This window comes from Quercus robur, chromosome 5 (assembly GCF_932294415.1).
Source record: "Quercus robur chromosome 5, dhQueRobu3.1, whole genome shotgun sequence".
In the NCBI taxonomy this organism is placed as follows: Eukaryota; Viridiplantae; Streptophyta; class Magnoliopsida; order Fagales; family Fagaceae; genus Quercus; species Quercus robur.
Genome location: NC_065538.1, coordinates 7,525,145 through 7,547,711, shown reverse-complemented (window position 1 = coordinate 7,547,711; position 22,567 = coordinate 7,525,145). Strand labels below are relative to the sequence as shown.

The 22,567-nt window shown below is 36.8% G+C and overlaps 3 protein-coding genes across 7 annotated transcripts; 2 read left to right on the top strand and 1 right to left on the bottom strand.

The window, feature by feature from the left end:
• Nucleotides 1–291: 291 nt before the first annotated feature.
• On the top strand, nt 292–15,521 carry LOC126724991 (ankyrin repeat-containing protein BDA1-like). Of its 4 annotated transcripts, none has more exons than XM_050429461.1 (3): nt 300–1,033; nt 1,394–1,852; nt 2,008–2,376. In XM_050429461.1, the coding sequence occupies exons 1-3, from the start codon at nt 437–439 to the stop codon at nt 2,029–2,031; spliced, it is 1,080 nt and encodes a 359-aa protein (XP_050285418.1). In that variant the 5' UTR covers nt 300–436; the 3' UTR covers nt 2,032–2,376. The 4 variants fall into 4 exon arrangements, with proteins under 4 accessions (XP_050285420.1, XP_050285418.1, XP_050285419.1 ...); XM_050429462.1 differs by having other exon boundaries at nt 1,941–2,376; XM_050429463.1 differs by lacking the exons at nt 1,394–1,852; nt 2,008–2,376 and adding an exon at nt 15,250–15,521 and having other exon boundaries at nt 292–1,033.
• On the top strand, nt 8,244–21,571 carry LOC126724992 (uncharacterized). 2 transcript variants are annotated; one of them, XM_050429465.1, is made up of 2 exons: nt 8,244–8,325; nt 19,653–21,571. In XM_050429465.1, exon 2 carries the CDS (start codon nt 20,147–20,149, stop codon nt 21,230–21,232), a length of 1,086 nt encoding a protein of 361 aa, XP_050285422.1. In that variant the 5' UTR covers nt 8,244–8,325; nt 19,653–20,146; the 3' UTR covers nt 21,233–21,571. The 2 variants fall into 2 exon arrangements, with proteins under 2 accessions (XP_050285422.1, XP_050285421.1); XM_050429464.1 differs by having other exon boundaries at nt 8,247–8,725; nt 20,055–21,571.
• Nucleotides 11,168–11,904, bottom strand: LOC126724993 (uncharacterized). Its single transcript, XM_050429466.1, has 2 exons — nt 11,546–11,904; nt 11,168–11,267 (listed from the first exon to the last, which is right to left on the bottom strand). Exons 1-2 carry the CDS (start codon nt 11,892–11,894, stop codon nt 11,230–11,232), a joined length of 387 nt encoding a protein of 128 aa, XP_050285423.1. The 5' UTR covers nt 11,895–11,904; the 3' UTR covers nt 11,168–11,229.
• Nucleotides 21,572–22,567: the final 996 nt, after the last annotated feature.

Genomic DNA, 22,567 nt, shown 5'->3' with positions numbered 1-22,567 from the left:
AAAAATAAACCAGATGATGCACAACCCGCATCTTGTCTTGCTAGGAAGGAATTATTAGGGCCAACCACAATGCTGATTATTATCGAGCACCTGGAAATTTACAACCCACATATTTTCTTTCAAGTAATCTTAAGTCTAATTCCTCCTCATATATTGAGACAAAATTGTGGTAGGGTAGCAAAGTAATGAAAGTATAAGATTCATAAGATATTTACAACCCACATCTTGTCTTGCTAGGAAGCTTAGTACAAATTTCACTGATGCCTCCTCCCATATATTGACAAAAAATTGTGGTGGAGGACAATACGGAATACCTTAGTTTTTTCCGTGGTAGGGTTGCAATGGATAAGAATATCCCTGTTAGGACTAGTTACATTTATTTATATTATACTTCTACTCTTGGCAGACTATAGTTACAAAATATTTGGAGAGGAAAATGGAAATAAGGATGGAAGATGATAATATAACAGAACTCCATGACGCATCAGAGAAAGGGTGTATGGTCACGTTGCACAGATTGATCCAGAAAGATCCACACATCCTTGATAAAATTTCATTGACCCCTTTCAATGAAACTCCATTACACATATCAGCTTTGCTTGGCCACGTTGATTTTACTAGAGCTCTTCTAGCTCTAAAACCTCAATTGGCTATGGATTTGGACTTCCATAAACGCTGTCCACTTCACTTGGCTTCTGCTAATGGCCATGTAGAAGTCGCCCATGCACTGTTACGTGCAAATGAAGATGCATGTCTTGTTTGTGATCAAGATGGAAGAACTCCTCTTCACTATGCGGCCATGAGAGGAAATATTGAGGTTGTGAAGGCATTGATCTTTGCAAAGCGTGATTTAACTCGAGTTGTATTCGATGGGGGAGAGACCGTTTTGCACTTATGTGTTAAGTATAACCAATTGGAGACTCTGAAACTCTTGGTGGAACCCGTGAAAGATGATGGGGAATTTCTTAATTCCAAAGACCATGAAGGTGGCAACACTATCTTGCATATAGCGGTGATGCTAAAGCAAATTGAGGTTTGTCTTTATTTCTTTTATATATAAGCCTTAAGGCCCAAACCCACCCAGAAGGAGTGTTGTCTCTTCACAACTAGGTAGCTTGGGCACTAATAATCTTAGACAATATATTATATATGTGTGTGTTTGTGTGTGTGTCTATATATATATATATATATGTTGATTATCTCCTAATATTTACATTTTTATTAAGCACATATGAGTGTTTGTGAATTATGAGTTTATATGCAATTGGGGATTTTTTTTTTTTTTTTTTTTTTTTTTTTTTTTTTTTTTTTTTTATGTAGCGTTTTTGCTAGCTTGTGTTTCTTATAGAAAAAAAAAACTTGTTTAAAACTATACTGTTACAATTTCTTGCAGATCGTAAAATTCTTGCTTTTGGTGTCCAAAGTGAAAGAAGGAGAAAATTCTCTAAATTGGATGGGTTTTACAGCTTTAGATGTCTTAGAGCACAGTCCAAAAGATTTCAAACGATTCACCCTTCAAAACATTTTAATGGATGCCGGTGTTGAAAGGGCAAATAACCAAAATAATCTTTCACCACCATCAGCAACCATGATTGGTCACCTTGAATCAGGGAAACCAACACAATTAAGCAAACAAAGGCCCTTGAAACATAAGAGTAATTGGATAAAAGAGCTGCGTGGTGCATTAATGGTGGTGGCCACTGTGATTGCAACGATTACTTACCAACCTGCGCTCAATCCCCCCAATGGAGTTTGGCTAACTCAGGCATGCCGCAATACAACATGTGACGTCGCTACAACTTTGGTGTCAGGCTTCCATGTCAATTATCAAAACTTGTTCCTTTATTTCTTAGTAAGCAACTCCATTACCTTTACTGCATCTCTCAGTGTCATCTTTTTGCTTATTAGTGGATTTCCTCTTAAGAATAAATTTTTTACAGTCATCTTGACACTTGCCATGTGTACCACTCTCATATTCTTGGGCATTACCTATGTACTGGCATTCAGCTTGATGATCCCAGAAAAGGATAGGAAAGAACTTGGGGAATTGACACTCTTACCAACTAGAGCTTTGGTTTATTTGGTTCTTCTTGTGCTTTTAATTTACATAATTCTCTTTCTCATTCGGCTGTTAAGAATGATCTTCAAGTTCATCCTTAGATGTGCAAAGGCGTAAATTTGTTGAACGAACCAGAATGGATGGAATCGTCTCTAAGATGGGAGACTGCGGTTGCTATTAGTAAGTGGATGAAATTGTAATTTTTTTCAAAGTGACTTAGCAGGTTATGAGGTCTTCAATTAACGATTATTCCAGATTTCTGTAATATATAATGGCTACCATCTAAGTTCAAAGTATCCTCTCTCTTTTTTTCCTAATTCCTACATTTGTGCTTCAAGTATTTCGTAGCATTTTATGAGTTTATGTGATGAAGTTGAGATATTAATTTGTCAAAAAAAAATTCTCTCTTTCTATAACTAGAAATGATGCTTGAAATGAGGTGTGAAAAGGGATTTGGCTCATATTCTTGGCACTCCTATCTATACGTTGCACAAACACGGACACAAGTACGAGTACAACATGGGTAAGGGACATGGATAAGAGTACAGAGGTTAGGCAATTTTTGAAAAATAATGATACAACACGGCATAAGTACGACAATTAATTAATTAATTAATATTTATATTTAGGTATATTTTTTAATATTTTTAGACATAAAATATGTTTATGTCTAGAATTTTTTTTAAGTAAGAATAAAAAAATAAGTAAACTAACACTCAAAGTAGTACAATACCACCCATAAAATGTTTAAAGTACAAACCAAAAGTTTAAATACACTAATATTGAACATCAAATTAACTAAAAATATAAAAGAAAACCAAGCTTTAAACTTTCAAGATGATCACAAAACAACAACATCATCGTCATCACCATAGTCATCATTCTCAACAAGACTTATCTCTATCTCTGGCTTGTCTAGTGTGAGATTTGCAATCTCAAGCAACCTAGGTCCTTCAAATGGCTCATCCCAAGTATCTCCACCAATGTCCCACTTCATAGATTTTCCTTTAGTGTACTCTTCCCTCCTCCTTGAAAGAAGTCAAAGATTAGAATGAACAAACAAATAATCTTCAACACATTTAGGAGTAATTCTATTCCTCCTCAACAATGGATGAAGTCATATGTACTCCAATTCCTCTCAGTGCATGATGATGAACAAGACTATCCAAGAAGCTTTAGAGCTATGGTTTGAAGCATTGGTAACTAGGACCCATTGACTAACCACCAAAGTGATGGATCAAAGGTCCACCTTTCTTCCATGCTATCATCATCATAGCTCATAATTCCTGAAAACAAACCAATCTCCACATTCACTTTCTTTCTATCATCAATATCAGGAAAAAATCTTTTGAGGCACTTGTTTCTATCCTCAAAAATTTCAAAATCCTTATGTGGAGCAACACCGCCTTTGACTTCATCAATCCATTGATTGGTATAAACAAATAAATAAGTACAACTAATGAGTTTATTTGTTTCAAAATGCATAAAAGGAGAGAGAGAGAGAGAGAGAGAGAGAGAGAGAGAGAGAGATTAAAAAGATAGAAAACTTATTAGGATTCAAGGAGTGAGCTAGGATATGAAGTGGTGTGCAATTTTTAGTCCACCGATCAATGAGTATCTATGTACCACCTCATAAAATGGAGACTCCTCATATTCTTCCTTGCCTTCATGCTGGTATATTTCTTTCTTCACATTTTCTATCATTGAATCCTATATTTCGTACACCCTATGAAGAATAGGTGCATCCATGTCAACCACTCAAAGCATCTCATAAATAGGTCCTGTGAATCTCAGAATATAGTCAATCTTGTCCCACTACAAATCATTCAAAACATAATCTCTCACAGTTTGAGCTTTTCCATAATCATCTTCTCTATATAACATCCATTGCTCGCCAACAACCATCTCTCAAAGATATTTTTTTACTTGAAGCAATCTTTTAAGCATGATGATTATTGAAGCAAATCGTGTTTCAGCAACAGCAAGTAGTTTCAAATGAGAGTATTTATTAAAAATTGCTAATCTCATGGAATGATTTGTGATGAAGATACGAATGAAAGATGCCTCATCAGCAACTTGCACAATCCATTTACATTCATTATATGCAACCTCATTCTGCAAAGAGTTTTTAGGTACACATATATTCTTCAAGGCCAAATTGATGGTATGCACAACACAAGGTGACCAAAACATATGAGGATATTCAACTTCAACAATAGATCCTGCAAATTTCATAACAGATGCAGTGACAGTAATGATTTGGGAAACATTTTGATGCCCAACTTCAGGTATGACCTCTAGAAACAACTTAGAAATGAATTTCTTGTCTTTGTACTCTTTGGTACTATCAATGGATTTTACAAAAAGTGGTCATTTCTCTGATGTAGCCATAAAATTGATAAGTGACCTTTTTTGGACATCTGTGCACCCATCACTTACTATGCCTAAACCTTTTTCTTTCCAAGTATCTTTAATTGTCCTCAACAACTTCTCAATACATGCCCTCTCTTTTTGCAACAAAGTTGTTCTTAATTTATTGTAACCTGGAGGAACATAGCCCGATAAATTATTATTAGCTGCAAATTTGATCATCTCAATCCAGTATGGGTTCTTAGCAAAGTGAAAGGGTAAACCACCAAAATAAAATGTCCTAGCAATAAGAGAATCTAATTGCTCTCGACATTGATTGTTAAAAGCCTTCTCCAAAAGAGAATTCCCAAACCCCTTTCTTCTGGGAAAAAAAAAATGGTTGACTTTTAGCTGTACTACTCTCATTAGGAATAAGATTAGGACTACAAGCAGAATCAATGGGTAAAGATACTAGCTTAGGCTTCTTCACCTTTTGCAAAGATTCCTCTAACACATCCTCCAATTGCTGCATTTCCATACAATACTCATCTACAACCTTAACACATGATTGTATTCCATAATTAGGCAATTTTAACATGTGTGCCTTCACCCTTGAAGAAGACCCCTTGAAAAAATTTTCACAATAGTTACATCGAAAAACAACATTCCCACCACTACCACTTGCTTTTTCTAACTTAGTAACATATTCCATAGCAAACCAGCTAAATCGGATGATTTTTCAGTACTCATTTCAGTGATTTTACCTACGAAATAAAAATTGTAGCATAAAAAACTGTAGCAGGACACACAAAATAAAAAAAATAAAAAATACTAAACCTATTATATATAACCTCTAAGAACAAGCGTGTAAACCTAAAGCCAACAGGCCCAAAGCAAAACAAAACAAAACAAAAACAAAAAGAACGATGGAAACGATAGAGAGAGAAGCGCGGCAAAGAGAGAGAAGCTTTGGGGTCACTAGAGAAGCAGTGGTCATCGACTTGCTGATCTCAGCATAGATGAAGGATAAAGGAGCTCGGCTAAGGAGTGAGAAGGGAGTGGGAGTGTGTGTGTTGTGTGAGCTTCAGTCCCAGAATAGAGGTAAGCAAAATTTTACAAACCTACTACAGTAGACTTCTACATATACAAGTTTTATATTTAGCCAAAAAAAAAAAAAAAAAGTACTAAATTGACAAAGATGGATTTTATACTTAAATTTTCCGTAAGATGCAAAACCTAAGAATTTGAAGTTTGAACATCCTATCGTGAATCATGACAAAAAAAAAAAAAAAAAAAAAAAAAAAACCTTAAATTTCCTATTCACCAATTGTAAAATTAAATTTCTTTTTTTTTTTAATTACTCTCTCTCTCTCTCCTTTGTCTTTCACAGAGAGAAATATTTTTTATATTAATTTTGTTTTACTCTATATTATTTTAATGTGTGGTATGATAAAATGAAAACTGGAATGTTGAGTGTATTATAAAATGATATGGTATAATAGATAAAGAAGTTTTTGAGATGGTAAAATATAATAGTTTAAAAATACTGGATGCTAATGCTATCGGTTCAAAAAGTTTGACATCAACAATGAGGACAACAAATTCTAGGGAAAAAAAAAACCTTTGGGGACAATATGACACGGTCCATAACCCCACAAGTCTTGGACACAAATTTTAGACCCTTTAGACCTTTACAACCAAATTTTATGTAGGAAACTGAATCTAACCACTTGTAAAATTCATAATAGGGAATAATCGTACAATTTACAAGAAAATAAAAGGAAAATACATTGAGTAGTTGACAGAACCGACAGAAGGGTAAAAAAATGAAAGAGACATAATTTTTCTCTAAAGCAAGATAGGATTCAAGTGACGATCGATCTACGTACCCTTTTAATCATCTTTGTTTGTTGATTTGCAGCCTGAAACTACTTTCTTTGTATCCAGCTTTGCTTTTCAGGTTTCCTTTGATTTGGGGGAAAATGAAAACTGATATTCTGATAATAATATTGACATGCTCACCTAATATGCTATTTTTTTGTGAATCATGTAGAAACTAGAATGGTGTCAGAGCATAATAAGCCTCTTGAAACAAATTAAACTGAGAATGTATTTTTATTTTTATGTAATGAAAATGAGAATAGAAAAATATTAATGTAAATACACACATGCATCTTGTCTATCTAAAATATAAAAATCCACTCAAAATCTTATAATTTAACTAATTGCTATAGAAACGTTTAGGGTTTAATTCTCTCCTCCCACTATTAAATTATCAAAACAAAATACATACATTCAGTTGCATTCCCTGTACACACAAGTATCCAGGATATGCTAAACTCAGCTCAGCAAATCAAATTTTACTTCAAGAAATCTTTGTGCGAGATTCAACCTTTAATTATGGCTGAAATAAGGATGAACAAAACCCCAAACGTCCAGTCCATTTAAATTGGGCTTTCGGCCTCCACACAATCCCCACCTGTCTAGGCCAATCCGGCTCCTAAAGATGTCTCCACCAACATTAAAATCAAAATCTATACACATAAGCCCATCACTAGCTTATGCTTTAGCAGCATGGGCTCCCTATTATATTCACTCTAGTCTAGGCCGTCCCTATCTCCAGCCTCCCAGCCCATGTGTTTGAGGTTTAGAGGGTAGATGGCTCGGGCCCTATGCCTACTTCTTCCTCTTATTAAAACTTTTTCTTATTCAAAAAAACAATAATAATAATAGGTAAATGAAAAGGTTAGCGGATGTCATAAAAAAAATTTAACTGATTTTTTTCACAATTTTTTATATTTCTCATAAAAGTTATATTAAAATTTTCGTAAAATAATTCATTAACAAATATCCTAAAAACCTCTGTCAATCAAACCTATAAATACATAAAATAAAATCACTATGCTAAAACTTCTCAAAAAAAAAAAAACAAAACAAAACAAAATCACTATGCTTCATAAATAGAAACCCCAATACAATACCTCTTTTGTGGATTTTACAAAATAGTCTGCCTATATAAGCCAATCTACTCTTTGCTATTTTTGAAATTAGGAAAGTCACAAGTTCAATGCATTTTAGAAGTGTGTGGATTCACATGTGATTGACCTTTGCAATAACTCTATAACCACAGTCTTTTTTTACAATTTTTTTTTTCCACAATTTCATAACTTTTGCAATAAATCTATAATTACAATCATTTTTACCTTTTTTTCTACAACCGTTAAGTTGACCATTTATAAATAGTAGACAATAAAGTGATACTAGCGATAGACTGAGACAAGCATCAATGACATTTTGGCAACTCAAATATTGTGTATATAATATTAGAGTAGGACTTGAGTACAGTACTTAGGTGCTGTCTTTTAGATTCTTTTTTTAAAATTCTAACATGTGAATATTTTCTCATAGAATGAAAATGTATTTTTTAGTTAAATAGGTACATGATCTTAAGAGAAGAATTAAAGGAACAGCACTTAAGGTATTGTATCTTAGTTTTGTCCATAATATTAAATGCAATTTATTTTCTGCAACACATGGCAAAAGGCCATAGGTTCTTAAACATCATGTCTCCCACACTCCCACACACCGGATCTAATCTCATCCCAACTTATGGATAACGTTCCCATGTCACTCACTAGTCACACCTTCAGACATACGTTGACAAATAACAAATCACAAAAACAAAAACAAAAACAAACAAAAACCCCCCATCAATCCCAAACTACCCCCTAATCCAAAACCTCCACGTGTCAGTTCCTCCCTCCATTCCCTCCTCTTCTCTCTCCTCTCTCTCCCTCTCAAATTCTCACCTTATAAAACCTCTCATTTCCGGTAACCCACCTCTCTCTCCCACTCTCTCACTCTCTGTACGGACAAAAATACTCTCTCTCTCATATTTTCTTTTCTCTCTCTAAAAGGTATATATATAAATAGTGTGTTTCTATGTATGAATTGGGGAGAATTTTGATCTAGAATCGGAAGCCCAAGAAATTTCCTTTTTTTTCTTCTCCGGCGAGATCCGAACTTTCCGGGGAGATTCTCCGGTGGACGATGCTCCACTCTCCGGTAAGGTTCTCTGGTAAATTCAATTCCTTTACCAAGAAATGTTAGATCCTTTCGTTTCGGTTCACCCCCGATCCAAAACCTGGTTCCACAAGAGGAAAAAGAACTAGAAAAATTTCGAATCAAATTTGTTAACTTTTTATGTACCATATTTCAATAGATTTTTTGTGCTGGTTTTTTGTACAGTCCGTACAATTAGGGTTAGGGTTAGGCTTTTTTTGAAGTTTCCAATTTGGGGGTTTTTTTTGGTATTAGGTTTTGTACATATTATGGTTAAAGTGTTGAGTTAGAGCTGAATTTTGAATTGAATTTTGTGAAAATTGTAAATTTGGGGGAAAGTGGCTAAGATGAATTTGAGTGCTACCGAGGAGGAATCGCCGTCTACGGCGGCTGCCAGGAAACAGAAACCTGTGATAGAGCATCGATCAGTCGGATCACCTGCCCAGTCAGCATCTGAATAAGCATGAAGCTCGAGAGAAGATCGAGAGGAGTAATGCAGACCATGATAAAGTGTGCCTTTGACATATCGGAGAATCCGAAGAACAGCAGCATAGTGGACAGAACGAGGTGCATCCATGAACTTACTAACCATACCCACGGCATGTGAAATATCCGAACGTGTAACAGTGAGATAGATCAAACTGCCAACCAACTGACGATAGCGAGTAGCATCGGATATAGGTTCACCGTCCAAGGGTGTGAGCTTTGCATTGTATTCCAAAGGAGTGGAAACAGTCTTGTTATCAGTGACACCGGCTTTGGAGAGAAGATCAGAAGCATATTTAGCCTGAGAAAGATAGTATCCATCAAAGGATGAGGTAACCTCAAGCCTAAGAAAATAGCTGAGAGTGCCCAGATCTTTCATCTCAAAATGCTGACTAAGGAAGTTCTGAAGAGAACGGATACCTGCAGAATCATCTCCAGTAATAATCATATCATCAACATAAAGAAGAATAAGAGTGATACCAGCAGAGGATCGTCGAACAAAGAGAGCAGTGTCATGAGGACTCGAAGTGAAACCCTGCTGAGCAACAACTAAGCTAAACTTTTCAAACCAAGCTCGAGGAGCCTGCTTGAGGCCATAAAGAGCACGGCGAAGGCGGCAAACTTGATTGCCTGAGTGTGGATAGCCAGGGGGTGGTTGCATGTACACTTCTTCATGGAGGTCTCCCTTGAGGAAAGCATTCTTCACATCCATTTGATAAAGAGGCCAACGGCGAACAGCAACCACAGCAATGAGACATCTAACAGATGTAAGACGAGCAACAGGAGCAAATGTTTCCTCATAGTCAATACCATACTCCTGAGTAAAGCCCTTGGCAACTAGGCGAGCCTTGTATCATTCAACAGATCCATCAGCCTTGGTCTTGATCTTGTAAACCCACCTACAACCTACTACAGACTGACCAGGAGGCAAATCAACCATATCCCAAGTGTGATTCTTATGAAGGGCATCTAGTTCTTCATTCATAGCTTGCTGCCAAAGAGGGTCAGTATGAGCCTCACGATAGGTGTGAGGTTCATAGAGAGTGGCAAGAGCAAAAGAGCAATGATAATCGGTGAGATAAGGGGAAGGAATGCTTACCCGAGTGGAACGACGAAGTTCAGGACCAATAGGAGACTCAGGAGAGGGTGGTGCCACAGGATCCAAGACAGGCGGGTCATATGCCGGAGACAGAATCGGAGATGAGTCGTCTGGAGAGGCAGTCGATGCTGAAGAATCCTCCACAAGTTTAGCATAAAGAGGGAGGAAAAGATCAGTAAAAATGGGAGACTCTGAGGAAGAAGATGTAGGAAACTGCTGAAGACTCGTGAAAGGACGATGTTCCCAAAACTCAACATGACGAGAGACACGAAGGCGATGAGAAATGAGATCATAGCAGCGAAACCCTTTTTGAGACACACCATAACCAAGGAAACAACAGAGACGAGTACGAGGTTGGAGCTTTGTTCGTTCATGAGGAGGAAGAGAGACAAAGCAAGCACAACCAAAAACCCAAAGAGAGGAGTAGTCAGGAGTTTGACCATAGAGAAGCTCAAATGGTGATTTGTTGTGTGTAGTTGGTGAAGGAATACGATTAATGGTGTGCACAGCAGTAAGTGCGGCCTCACCCCAAAAGCGCTCAGGAAGAGAGGCAGAAATGAGAAGGGTGCGGACAACATCAAGAATGTGACGATGTTTTCGTTCTGCACGACCATTTTGTTGAGAGGTGTAAGGACAAGACCGCTGAGGAAGAGTACCATGTCTGTCTAAAAAGGATAGGAAAGATTTATCATTATATTCTTGAGCATTATCTGATCGAAAGACTTTAACGGTGCGATTGAACTGTGTTTCAATCATTTTATGAAATGTTTGGTAAATAGACACAAGTTCAGACCTATGGTGAAGCAGATAAATCCAAGTATACCGAGAAAAATCATCCACAAATATGACAAAATATTTAGATCCCCCCTCAGTGGGAACAGGTGCAAGACTCCAAATATCAGAATGTATAAGATCAAAAGGGGCAGAAGAAAAGGAGTCACTTTTATTAAAGGGCAGTTTTGTTTGTTTGCCAAAATGACAGAAAGTACAATCAAATTTTTGAAACTGAACTGAACCTAAATGACCTTGAGAAGCTAATAATTGAAGACGAGACAAGGATGGATGACCAAGACGAGCATGCCATAGATCAGGTGAGGAGGTGGCAGTGGTAACAGCTGCAGAAACAACTTGTGAAGGAATCTTCAAGTCATGAACCTCAAACATGCGACCAACCTTACGGCCTGTCCCAAGCACTTGACCCGTCCGGGGATCCTGCACATCCACACCATGATTAGTAAATAGAAGATCTACGCCTAATTCGCAAAGTTGACCAACAGAAAGCAAATTGAGGGATAACTTTGGAATATGAAAAGTGTCACTAAGGGATAAACAAGGAGAAGAGATTGTTCCTTTATGACTAACAGGCATAGGAGTTCCATCAGCAGTGTAAATGGTGATTGGATGTTCTAAGGGTACCTTATCAGAAAATTGGGATTCATCAGGAGTCATATGGTTACAACATGCAGTATCAAAAAACCAAGGTTGTTTACCTGAGGTGACAGAAAGGGCAGTGGAAGTGCGGGATAAAACCTGTTGAACAACTGCCTCAATATTAGCCGTAGTAAGTGAGGAAGCCAAAGATGGACCTGTAGGAACCGATGGATCTGAAGGACATACAGCAACTGCCTGAGGAAGAGAAGCTTTATTCTGCTCTTGCACAAATTTCTGTAGCTTACGACAAACAGAGATGTCATGGCCTCTGGCACGGCAAAACTTGCAGTGAGTACCTTTGGAAGACTGAGAGGTAGGACGCCCGGAGTTTATTCGCGGAGGAGCAGTGAATGCAACAATGGGAGGCTGTGGTGAGGGTGTAGCCAATACATGATCAGATGATGTCATGTGATAAGTAGGCTGACGATTCTCCTCAGAAATGAGCTCCTTTACTGCAGCATCAAGAGAAGGAGTAGGAGACCGGCTAAGTAGAGAAGCCCTAGTAGGCTCAAAATCCTCACGTAAACCCATCATGAAGTGCATAAATCTACGGCGATCCCGATATTTGATAAAGAGCTCAATGTCCTTAGAACACACCAGTGGAGGATCTGCAGCAGAGAGTTGTTCCCACATAGTAGAAGTCTGAGAATAAAAATCAGAAATAGACTGACCTGTCTCTTGGCGCATTTGATAAAGCTTTGATTCAATGTGAAACTCCAAGCTTGAATCATTAGTGCAGTTATAACGATCGGCCAAAAATTTCCAAGCAGCCTCAGCAGTTTCAAGACGAGGAAGAAGATTATGAATGGAGGGAATAGAGGTATTGATAAACCAAGATAAGATCTTACTCTGAATACTCTCCCATTCCTCTAGACGTTCTTCATAATCATCTGTTGTAACAGCAGTCTTGGAAGACTCTTCAGCAGCTGTGGCTTTGGACTTAGGGTCTGGTACTGGCTTAGGAATTGAACCAGTCACATATCTCCACAGTTTACGACCCTTGAGAAAGACGGTCATATTCTAAGACCATGCATGATAGCTAGTAGGACCATCCAACATGATGGTGATAGGACGTATGATATCTCATTCACTTTGTTGAGCCATAATGAAGAAAATGACCAAAAAGTGAGATTTAGATACCTCAAATGTAGAAACGGAGTCCAAAATCAGAATCTACGCGAAAAACTGAGCAAGACAGGTCCTGTTGAAAAATTTTGACTTGGTCAACGGTCAAAGTCAACGGTCAACGGTCAGATCTGGTCAAGTCAACGGATGACGTGTGTTGACGTGGCAGTGTGACGTCACACTAGGGCTGACGTGGCAGTTCGCGAAACGAAGCTGGCGCGTGGGGCGCGTGGGAGGACGTCTGGTCTGGCGCGTGGGGTGCGTAAGTGAGAGTGGTGGCGCGTGGCGACGCGTGGAGGCGCGTGGAGCGCATGCTCATGAAGCAGAAACTTCAGGCGGCGCGTGGAGGCGCGTGTGAAGTGGTTTCTGGCCGTTCTTGGTTGGGTTTCGCTCGGGATTGTCTGTTCTGTCACTCAATGCCTTTGCTTTGACAGTTGGATGAGCAGAACAATGAGATCCAAGAGTTGCTGGGACTGTGGGCGTGACGGCGGTGACTCGCTTCTGACAGTGGCTACTGGATGAAGGCGAGGGCAGTGGAAGAACGCCGGAGATGTCCACAGGAACCAGAAAGTCAGAGGAATGGCTCTGATACCATGTTAAGAATATAAAGTGTGAGAAAGACTGAATAGTCTGTATATTGATATGTATATAATAATGTACAATAGAGAGCCTTATATAGGCTAGATATGTGTGCAGTACAAGTAAAAGAAGTAAACTACAAGTACAGTATACTGGGCTAAGCCCAATGGGCTAAACTAGTCTAAGCTATACACTAACACATTGTAAAATGAATGAGCAATTTTAAAAGTAGTGTTATTGCACAACACCTTCACAACAACATCTAAGTGACAAATTGTTAAAAGTATATAAAAAAAGTGATGTCAATTGTAGCACTAAGTTGAACATATTCAAGCTTATTTCAGCTAGATTTAAACAAAATTTATGCTTAAGATATTCAAAATTTTATTTTAAGAGGTCAAAACAAAAAAAATTTAAAAAAATTTTATATATAAATATGTATATATATATATATATATATTTTTTTTTTTTTTTTTTTGCCAAGTCAGGGTGTTCATTTAAATGAACCCCCTGGGTGGCTGTAGAGCCGCCGGCCCCTCAAATACTCCTATATCAGGAATCTAAAGATTATTATTATCGAACACCCGAAAATTTAATTTACAACCCACATCTTTTCTTGCTAGTAATCTTAACACTAATTCCTCCTCATATATTGAGACAATTGTGGTAGGGTAGCAAAGTATAAGATTCATAAGTCATAACATATTTACAACCCACATCTTGTCTTGCTAGGAAGCTTAGTACAAATTTCACTGATGCCTCCTCCCATAAATTGACAAAAAATTGTGGTAGGGGGACAATATTGAATACCTAAGTTTTTTCCGTGGTAGGGTTGCAATGGATAAGAATATCCCTGTTAGGACTAGTTACATTTATTTATATGAACAAAACTCAAGTACAGTACCCTAGGTACTGTTTCTTAACTTTTTCTCTTAAGATTCAGTCATATGGTTACTTAACTAAAAAATACACTTCTATCTAATAAGAAAAAATTCACATGGAAGAATTTTTGAAAGGGAACATAAAAAACAGCAACTAAGTACCGTACCTAAATCTTGCTCTATTTATATTATACTTCTACTCTATAGGGAGAATATAGTCACAAAATATTTGGAGAGGAAAATGGAAATAAGGATGGAAGAAGATAATATAACAGAACTCCATGACGCATCAGAGAAAGGATGTACGGTCACGTTGCACAGATTGATTCAGAAAGATCCACACATCCTCAATAAAATTTCATTGACCCCTTTCAATGAAACTCCATTACACATATCAGCTTTGCTTGGCCACGTTGATTTTACTAGAGCTCTTCTAGCTCTAAAACCTCAGTTGGCTATGGATTTGGACTTCCATAAACGTTGTCCACTTCACTTGGCTTCTGCTAATGGTCATGTAGAAATCGTCCATGCACTGTTACGAGCAAATGAAGATGCATGTCTGGTTTGTGATCAAGATGGAAGAACTCCTCTTCACTATGCGGCCATGAGAGGAGAAGTTGAGGTTGTGAAGGCATTGATCTTTGCAAAGCGTGATTTACCTCGAGTTGTATTTGATGGGGGAGAGACTATTTTGCACTTGTGTGTTAAGTATAATCAATTGGAGACTCTGAAACTATTGGTGGAACCCGTGAAAGATGACGGGGAATTTCTTAATTCCAAAGACCATGACGGTGGCAACACTATCTTGCATATAGCGGTGATGCTAAAGCAAATTGAGGTTTGTCTTTATTTCTTTTATATATAAGCCTTAAGGCCCAAACCCACCCAAAAGGAGTGTTGTCTCTTCACAACTAGGCAGCTTAGGCACTAATAATCTTAGACAATATTTTAGTGTGAGTATATATATATATATATATATATATTGATTATCTCCTAATATTTACATTTTTATTGAGCATTTATGAGTGTTTGTGAATTGTGAGTTTATATGTTATTGGGAATTTTTTTTTTTTTTTTTTTTTTTTATGTAGCGTTTTTGCTAGCTTGTGTTTCATATTAAAAAAATAAAATAAAATAAAAAAGCTTGCTTAAAACTATAATTTTACAATTTCTTGCAGATCGTAAAATTCTTGCTTTCGATTTCCAAAGTGAAAGAAGATGCAAATGCTCTAAATTGGATGGGTTTTACAGCTTTAGATGTCTTAGAGCATAGTCCAAAAGATTTCAAACGATTCGCCCTTCAAAACGTTTTAATGGATGCCGGCGTTGAAAGAGCAAATAACCAAAATAATCTTCCACCACCATCAGCAACCATGATTGGTCACCATGAATCAGGGAAACCAACACAATTAAGCAAGCAAAGGTCGAAACAAAAGGGTAATTAGATAGAAGAGATGCGTGGTGCATTAATGGTGGTGGCCACTGTGATCACAACGATTACTTACCAACCTGCACTCAGTCCCCCCGGTGGAGTTTGGCAATCCGATATAAAGGATTCTAATCAAGCTAATGCATGCAGCGGCAAAAACAAATTTGAAGCTGGAACTTTGGTGCTAGCCTATGGTGGTTACGAAGATGGGTTCCTTTATTTTTTAATTTGCAACTCCATTGCTTTTACTGCATCTCTCAGTGTCATCTTCTTGCTTATTAGTGGAGTCCCTCTTAAGAATAAATTTTTTATGGTCATCTTGACACTAGCCATGTGTACCACTCTCACATTCTTGGGCTTTTCCTATGTACTGGCATTCTTCTTGCTGATCCCATCAAATCTTAGAGAAAAACTTGGGGTAACATGCTCTTACCAATTGGTGTTTTGGCTTGTTTGGTTCTTCTTGTGCTTCTAATTCACATAATTCGCTTTCTCTATTGGCTGGTATGTAAGATCTGCAAGTCCATCTTTACATGTGCAAAGACGCTAATTTGTTGAACGAACCAGAATGGATGGAATCATCTCTAAGATGGGAGACTGCAATTGCTATAAGTAAGTGGATGAAGGTCATGAGGTCTTCAAATAAAGATTATTCCAGATATCTGTAATATATAATGGCTACTATCTAAGTTCAAAATACCCTCTCTCTCTTTTTTCTTGATTACTAACTTTGTGCTTCAAGTTGGAATGAAAGTTCAAACCATGAGCATATGTATTTCGTTGCATTTTATGAGTTTATGTGATGAATTTGAGATATTAATTTGTCAAAACTTTTTCTCTCTTTTTAATGACGACTAGTAATGATGCTTGAAATGAGGTGTGAAAAGGGATTTGGCCAGTCTAGATTGGATATTTTTATGTAGTTATTGGATCCTCGCCGCATATTCTTGGCACTCCAGCTGTCTGTATGACGTTTGCAGTCAAGTTCTTCATGAATATGGTTCTGTTACTAAGAATAAGAAATGTTTGATTCTTATTGGAATCATTATGAAAGAAAAAAAGAAAATCATGAAAATGCCCCAAAAGGTAATCATTATACATACTTGAGAGTGTACTTGTGTCAAGTTAGGTTCAGCTAGATTGTGGATTTTCTTAGATTGAAAATGCCCCAAACTTGACCTAACCCATGACACCTCTAAAATAAACCCAAACTAACTTGCAAGGATTAGCTTGAGACCATTTTATCATATGTAATAAAACAATTGGGCTTTCATTCAACTATATAAATATATTATTCAATAAATTATTGCAATTTTACAATTAGTCATAATACTCTAATTTCATAAAAAAAAAAGTCTTAAAATAGTTAAATAAATCAAACTACTAAATTTAATGTAAACCTCTAAATAAACAAAATTCATATATAAATAAGAATTAATAGAACTATTCTAATAGTTAGGTTGAGTCAGATTACTCAAGTTTGAAAATTTACAAATCTAACCACCAGTCCATGACTCAAACCAAGCTTCAAACAAAATTTAAGATGATAAGACAAATTGAAAATCCAACTCATCAACTTATCAAAGACCAATCTAATGGTCCATTTGGGTTGAGAAGGAATAGAGTAAAGTTAACCTAAAATTAGCATATTTTCAGACAATTCTATTATAATCTCCCTCCCTCTCTTCTCAATCCAAACAGGCTCTAAAGTGCCACTTGTCAAATCGAGTTAGGCTTGTCCAAGTGGTGGGTTAAATGCACAGCATTCTATATTTTATTTTTTAGAAATACAGATGGACCTTATTATCTTACTTAATTATTCTTGTGTACATTATCATTATCGGTGCAAAAAGTTTGACATCAACGATATGATACGGTCAGCAGACTCAACACAACCCCACAAGTCCTGGACACAAATTTTAGACCCTTTAGACCTTTACAACCAAATTTTATGTAGGAAACTGAATCTAACCACTTGTAAAATTCATACTAGGGAATAATCGTACAATTTACAAGAAAATAAAAGGAAAATACACTGAGTAGTAGACAGAACTAACAAAAGGGTAAAAAAATGAAAGAGACATAATTTTTCTCTAAAGCAAGATAGGATTCAAGTGACGATCGATCTACGTACCCTTTTAATCATCTTTGTTTGTTGATTTGCAGCCTGACACTACTTTTTTTGTATCCAACTTTGCTTTGCTGGTTTCCTTTGATTTGGGGGAAAAAGAAAACTGATAATAATATTGACATGCTCACCTAATATGCTATTTTTTTGTGAATCATGTAGAAACTAGAATGGTGTCAGAGCATAATAAGCCTCTTGAAACAAATTAAACTGAGTATGTATTTTTATTTTTATGTAATGAAAATGAGAATAGAAAAATATTAATGTAAATACACACATGCATCTTGCCTATCTAAAATATAAAAATCCGCTCAAAAACCTTATAATTTAACTAGTTGCTATAGAAATGTCTAGGGTTTAATTCTCTCCTCCCCACTATTAAATAATCAAAACAAAATACATACATTCAGTTGCATTCCCTATACACACAAGTATCCAGGATATGCTAAACTCAGCTCAGCAAATCAAATTTTACTTCAAGAAATCTTTGTGCGAGATTCAACCTTTAATTATGGCTGAAATAAGGATGAACAAAACCCCAAACGTCCAGTCCATTTAAATTGGGCTTTTGGCCTCCACACAATCCCCACCTGTCTAGGCCAATCCGGCTCCTAAAGATGTCTCCACCAACATTAAAATCAAAATCTATACACATAAGCCCATCACTAGCTTATGCTTTAGCAGCATGGGCTCCCTATTATATTCAATCTAGTCTAGGCCGTCCCTATCTCCAGCCTCCCAGCCCATGTGTTTGAGGTTTAGAGGGTAGATGGCTCGGGCCCTAGGCCTACTTCTTCCTCTTATTAAAACTTTTTCTTATTCATAAAAACAATAATAATAGATAAATGAAAACGTTAGCGGATGTCATAAAAAAAAATTAACTGATTTTTTTCACAATTTTTTATATTTCTCATAAAAGTTATATTAAAATTTTCTTAAAATGATTCATTAACAAATACCCTAAAAACGTCTGTCAATCAAACCTATAAATACATAAAATAAAATCACTATGCTAAAACTTCTCAAAAAAAAAAACAAAACAAAACAAAATCACTATGCTTCATAATTAGAAACCCCAATACAATACCTCTTTTGTGGATTTTACAAAATAGTCTGCCTATATAAGCCAATCTACTCTTTGCTATTTTTGAAATTAGGAAAGTCACGAGTTCAATGCATTTTAGAAGTGTGTGGATTCACATGTGATTGTCCTTTGCAATAACTCTATAACCACAATCTTTTTTTACAATTTTTTTTCCACAATTTCATAACTTTTTGCAATAAATCTATAATTACAATCATTTTTACCTCTTCTTCTACAACCGTTGAGTTGACCGTTTATAAATAGTAGACAATAAAGTGGCACTAGCGATAGACTGAGACAAGCATCAATGACATTTTGGCAACTCAAATATTGTGTATATAATATTAGAGTAAGACTTGGGTACAGTACTTAGGTGCTGTCTTTTAGATTCATTTTTTAAAATTCTAACATGTGAATATTTTTTTCATAGAATGAAAGTGTATTTTTTAGTTAAATAGCTACATGATCTTAAGAGGAGAACTTAAAGAACAACACCTAAGTTACTGTACCTCAGTTTTATCCATAATATTATATGCATTTTATCTTCTGCAACACATGGCAAAAGGCCATAGGTTGTTAAACATCATGTCTCCCACACTCCCACACACCGGATCTAATCTCATCCCAACTTATGGATAACGTTCCCATGTCACTCACTAGTCACACCTTCAGACATACGTTGACAAATAACAAATCACAAAAACAAAAACAAAAACAAACAAAAACCCCCCATCAATCCCAAACTACCCCCTAATCCAAAACCTCCACGTGTCAGTTCCTCCCTCAATTCCCTCCTCTTCTCTCTCCTCTCTCTCCCTCTCAAATTCTCACCTTATAAAACCTCTCATTTCCGGTAACCCACCTCTCTCTCCCACTCTCTCACTCTCTGTACGGACAAAAAATACTCTCTCTCTCATATTTTCTTTTCTCTCTCTAAAAGGTATATATATAAATAGTGTGTTTCTATGTATGAATTGGGGAGAATTTTGATCTAGAATCGGAAGCCCAAGAAATTTCCTTTTTTTTTCTTCTCCGGCGAGATCCGAACTTTCCGGGGAGATTCTCCGGTGGACGATGCTCCACTCTCCGGTAAGGTTCTCTGGTAAATTAAGTTCCTTTACCAAGAAATGCTAGATCCTTTCGTTTCGGTTCACCCCCGATCCAAAGCCTGGTTCCACAAGCGGAAAAAGAACTAGAAAAATTTCGAATCAAATTTGTTAACTTTTTTTTGTACCATATTTCAATAGATTTTTTGTGCTGGTTTTTTGTACAGTCCGTACAATTAGGGTTAGGGTTAGGCTTTTTTTGAAGTTTCCAATTTGGGGGTTTTTTTTTGTATTAGTTTTTGTACATATTATGGTTAAATTGTTGAGTTAGAGCTGAATTTTGAATTGAATTTTGTGAAAATTGTAAATTTGGGGGAAAGTGGCTAAGATGAATTTGAGTGCTACCGAGGAGGAATCGCCGTCTACGGCGGCTGCGGCTGCTAAAGAGGTTCATATTCCGGCCGAGATTGACTGGGAAATGCTTGATAAATCGAAGTTTTTCTTCCTCGGTGCTGCACTATTTTCAGGCGTGTCGGGGATGCTTTACCCGATTGTGGTGTTGAAAACTAGGCAACAAGTAGCTCAATCAGAAGTGTCTTGTATCAGGACTGCTTTTTGGATTGTAAGGAATGAAGGGTTTAGGGCATTGTATAGAGGATTTGGAACTTCCTTGACGGGCACGGTTCCAGCCCGGGCGCTTTACATGACTGCATTGGAGATTACAAAGAGTAATGTGGGCTCGGCCACGGTTAGGTTAGGGGTTCCAGAGCCGACTGCCACCACAGTCGCCAATGCAGCTGCAGGGTTGAGCGCCGCGATGGCTGCACAACTTGTTTGGACTCCAATTGATGTGGTGAGCCAAAGGTTGATGGTTCAAGGTAGTAGTAGTAGTAGTTGTGGTGGGAATTTGAATTCACGTGTTGCTAATGTGTCGGCGTGTAAATATGCTAATGGGATCGATGCATTTAGGAAGATTTTGAATACAGATGGGCCAAGGGGGTTGTATAGGGGGTTTGGGATATCGATATTGACATATGCGCCATCTAATGCGGTGTGGTGGGCATCTTACTCTATTGCACAAAGGATGGTATGGAGTGGATTTGGATATTACTTTTGCAAGAAAGATGGATATGGTAATGAGAATGGGGTGAACACGTTTAGGCCAGATTCGAAAACTGTAATGGCAGTTCAGGGAGTCAGTGCAGCCATGGCAGGTGGTGTTTCAGCTTTGATTACAATGCCACTTGATACAATTAAGACCAGATTGCAAGTCTTGGATGGGGAAGAGAATGGGCGTCGAGGACCAACTATTGCACACACAATTAGGAATTTGGTTAAGGAAGGAGGTTGGATGGCTTGTTACAGAGGATTGGGGCCTCGGTGGGCTTCAATGTCCATGTCTGCAACAACAATGATCACTACCTATGAGTTTCTGAAGCGAATGTCAACAAAGAATCAGGAAGCTGTGACATGATGAGATGAAAATGAAAAGAGGTCTTTTCTTTGATCTTTGTCTAAATCCTGTTTATTTTCCCTTACTTGTTTCTGTTGTTCTCTGTTTTGGCCTTTTTTTCGGTCTCCTTATAGCCTGCTTTACTGGTTAACCATTGTAAGTCATGGCAGATTTTATATATGAATATATATATATATATGAAATAATTCCTTTTTTATTTGTTCCTTCACTACACCAGTACACCTTATGTATGTTATCTCAATATGGTGTTATCCAGAACTTCTGGTTCATGTAATTTGCAAAGCTCAATAGCATAATTTTGGGTTCTCTTTGTGTTTATAAAACATTTGTTTCACTTTCCTTATGGGACTAGTTTAGCATGGTCAAGATTCCTTTTGTTGCAGATTCAATTGCCTATGGTCTTGGGAGTAAATTTATTCTGCAAGCATTTTGTTTGGTCTTTGGTGGATAGAAACTTAGGCATCACTTGGGGTTCCCATCAATGTTTTATTTTTTATTTTTTCATGATGTTATTGATTAATTGGCACATGCTAGCTAGTGGTTGTGGATAACTTAAAGTAAATGGTGGGGAATACCTTGCATCTTGGATGGATGTGGAACTTGTGAGAGAATCTTTATAAGATTTAAATTAAAAGCTGTATGACCCTACCATATCAGTCTTAGCACTCACTCCAAAATCTTGATTTTATTTATAATTAGTAACTTATATTAAAATGTTTGGATTATCTACTGCAATTGTATTAATCACTCATTAAATAATTAATGTTGGCTTATCTACTGCAATCTTGTTAATGACTCTTTAATTATTTAATGTACTCCCTCTTCTTTTATGATCTGTGAATAGCTAATCTGACGGCCAAAATGGCTGAGGACACATATTTATCTCATAATAAAAGTCTCTAGTGTGTGTCCTAGTCATTTTGGCTGTGTATATATAGCATCTTCTTATATTTAATGTGAAAAAGAGGTAATTTTCACCAAGCACTACACTCATTTAATATTAAAGCATGTAAATATATTCTTATACATTCTTTCGCTCTGTTTGTTTCGCTGAAAACCTTCTATAAAGATAATTTTCCACATTTTTCAGTATTTAGTAGCATAAAAAAAATAAAAATAAAAATAAAAATTGGTCAACAGAAAACTCTTATAAAAATAAGGCTTATTTTTTATAGGATGTTTTCCAAAAAAAAAAATTTGGAAAACGAATCTCTTTCTCATACAGTGTATAACTCTTATAAATATTATCTTCTTTGCTCATTCAACCTTTCTCACAATAAACTCTTCTCACACCCTCACTATCACCCCCTCTAGCCTCTTCTCTTCCCATAGACT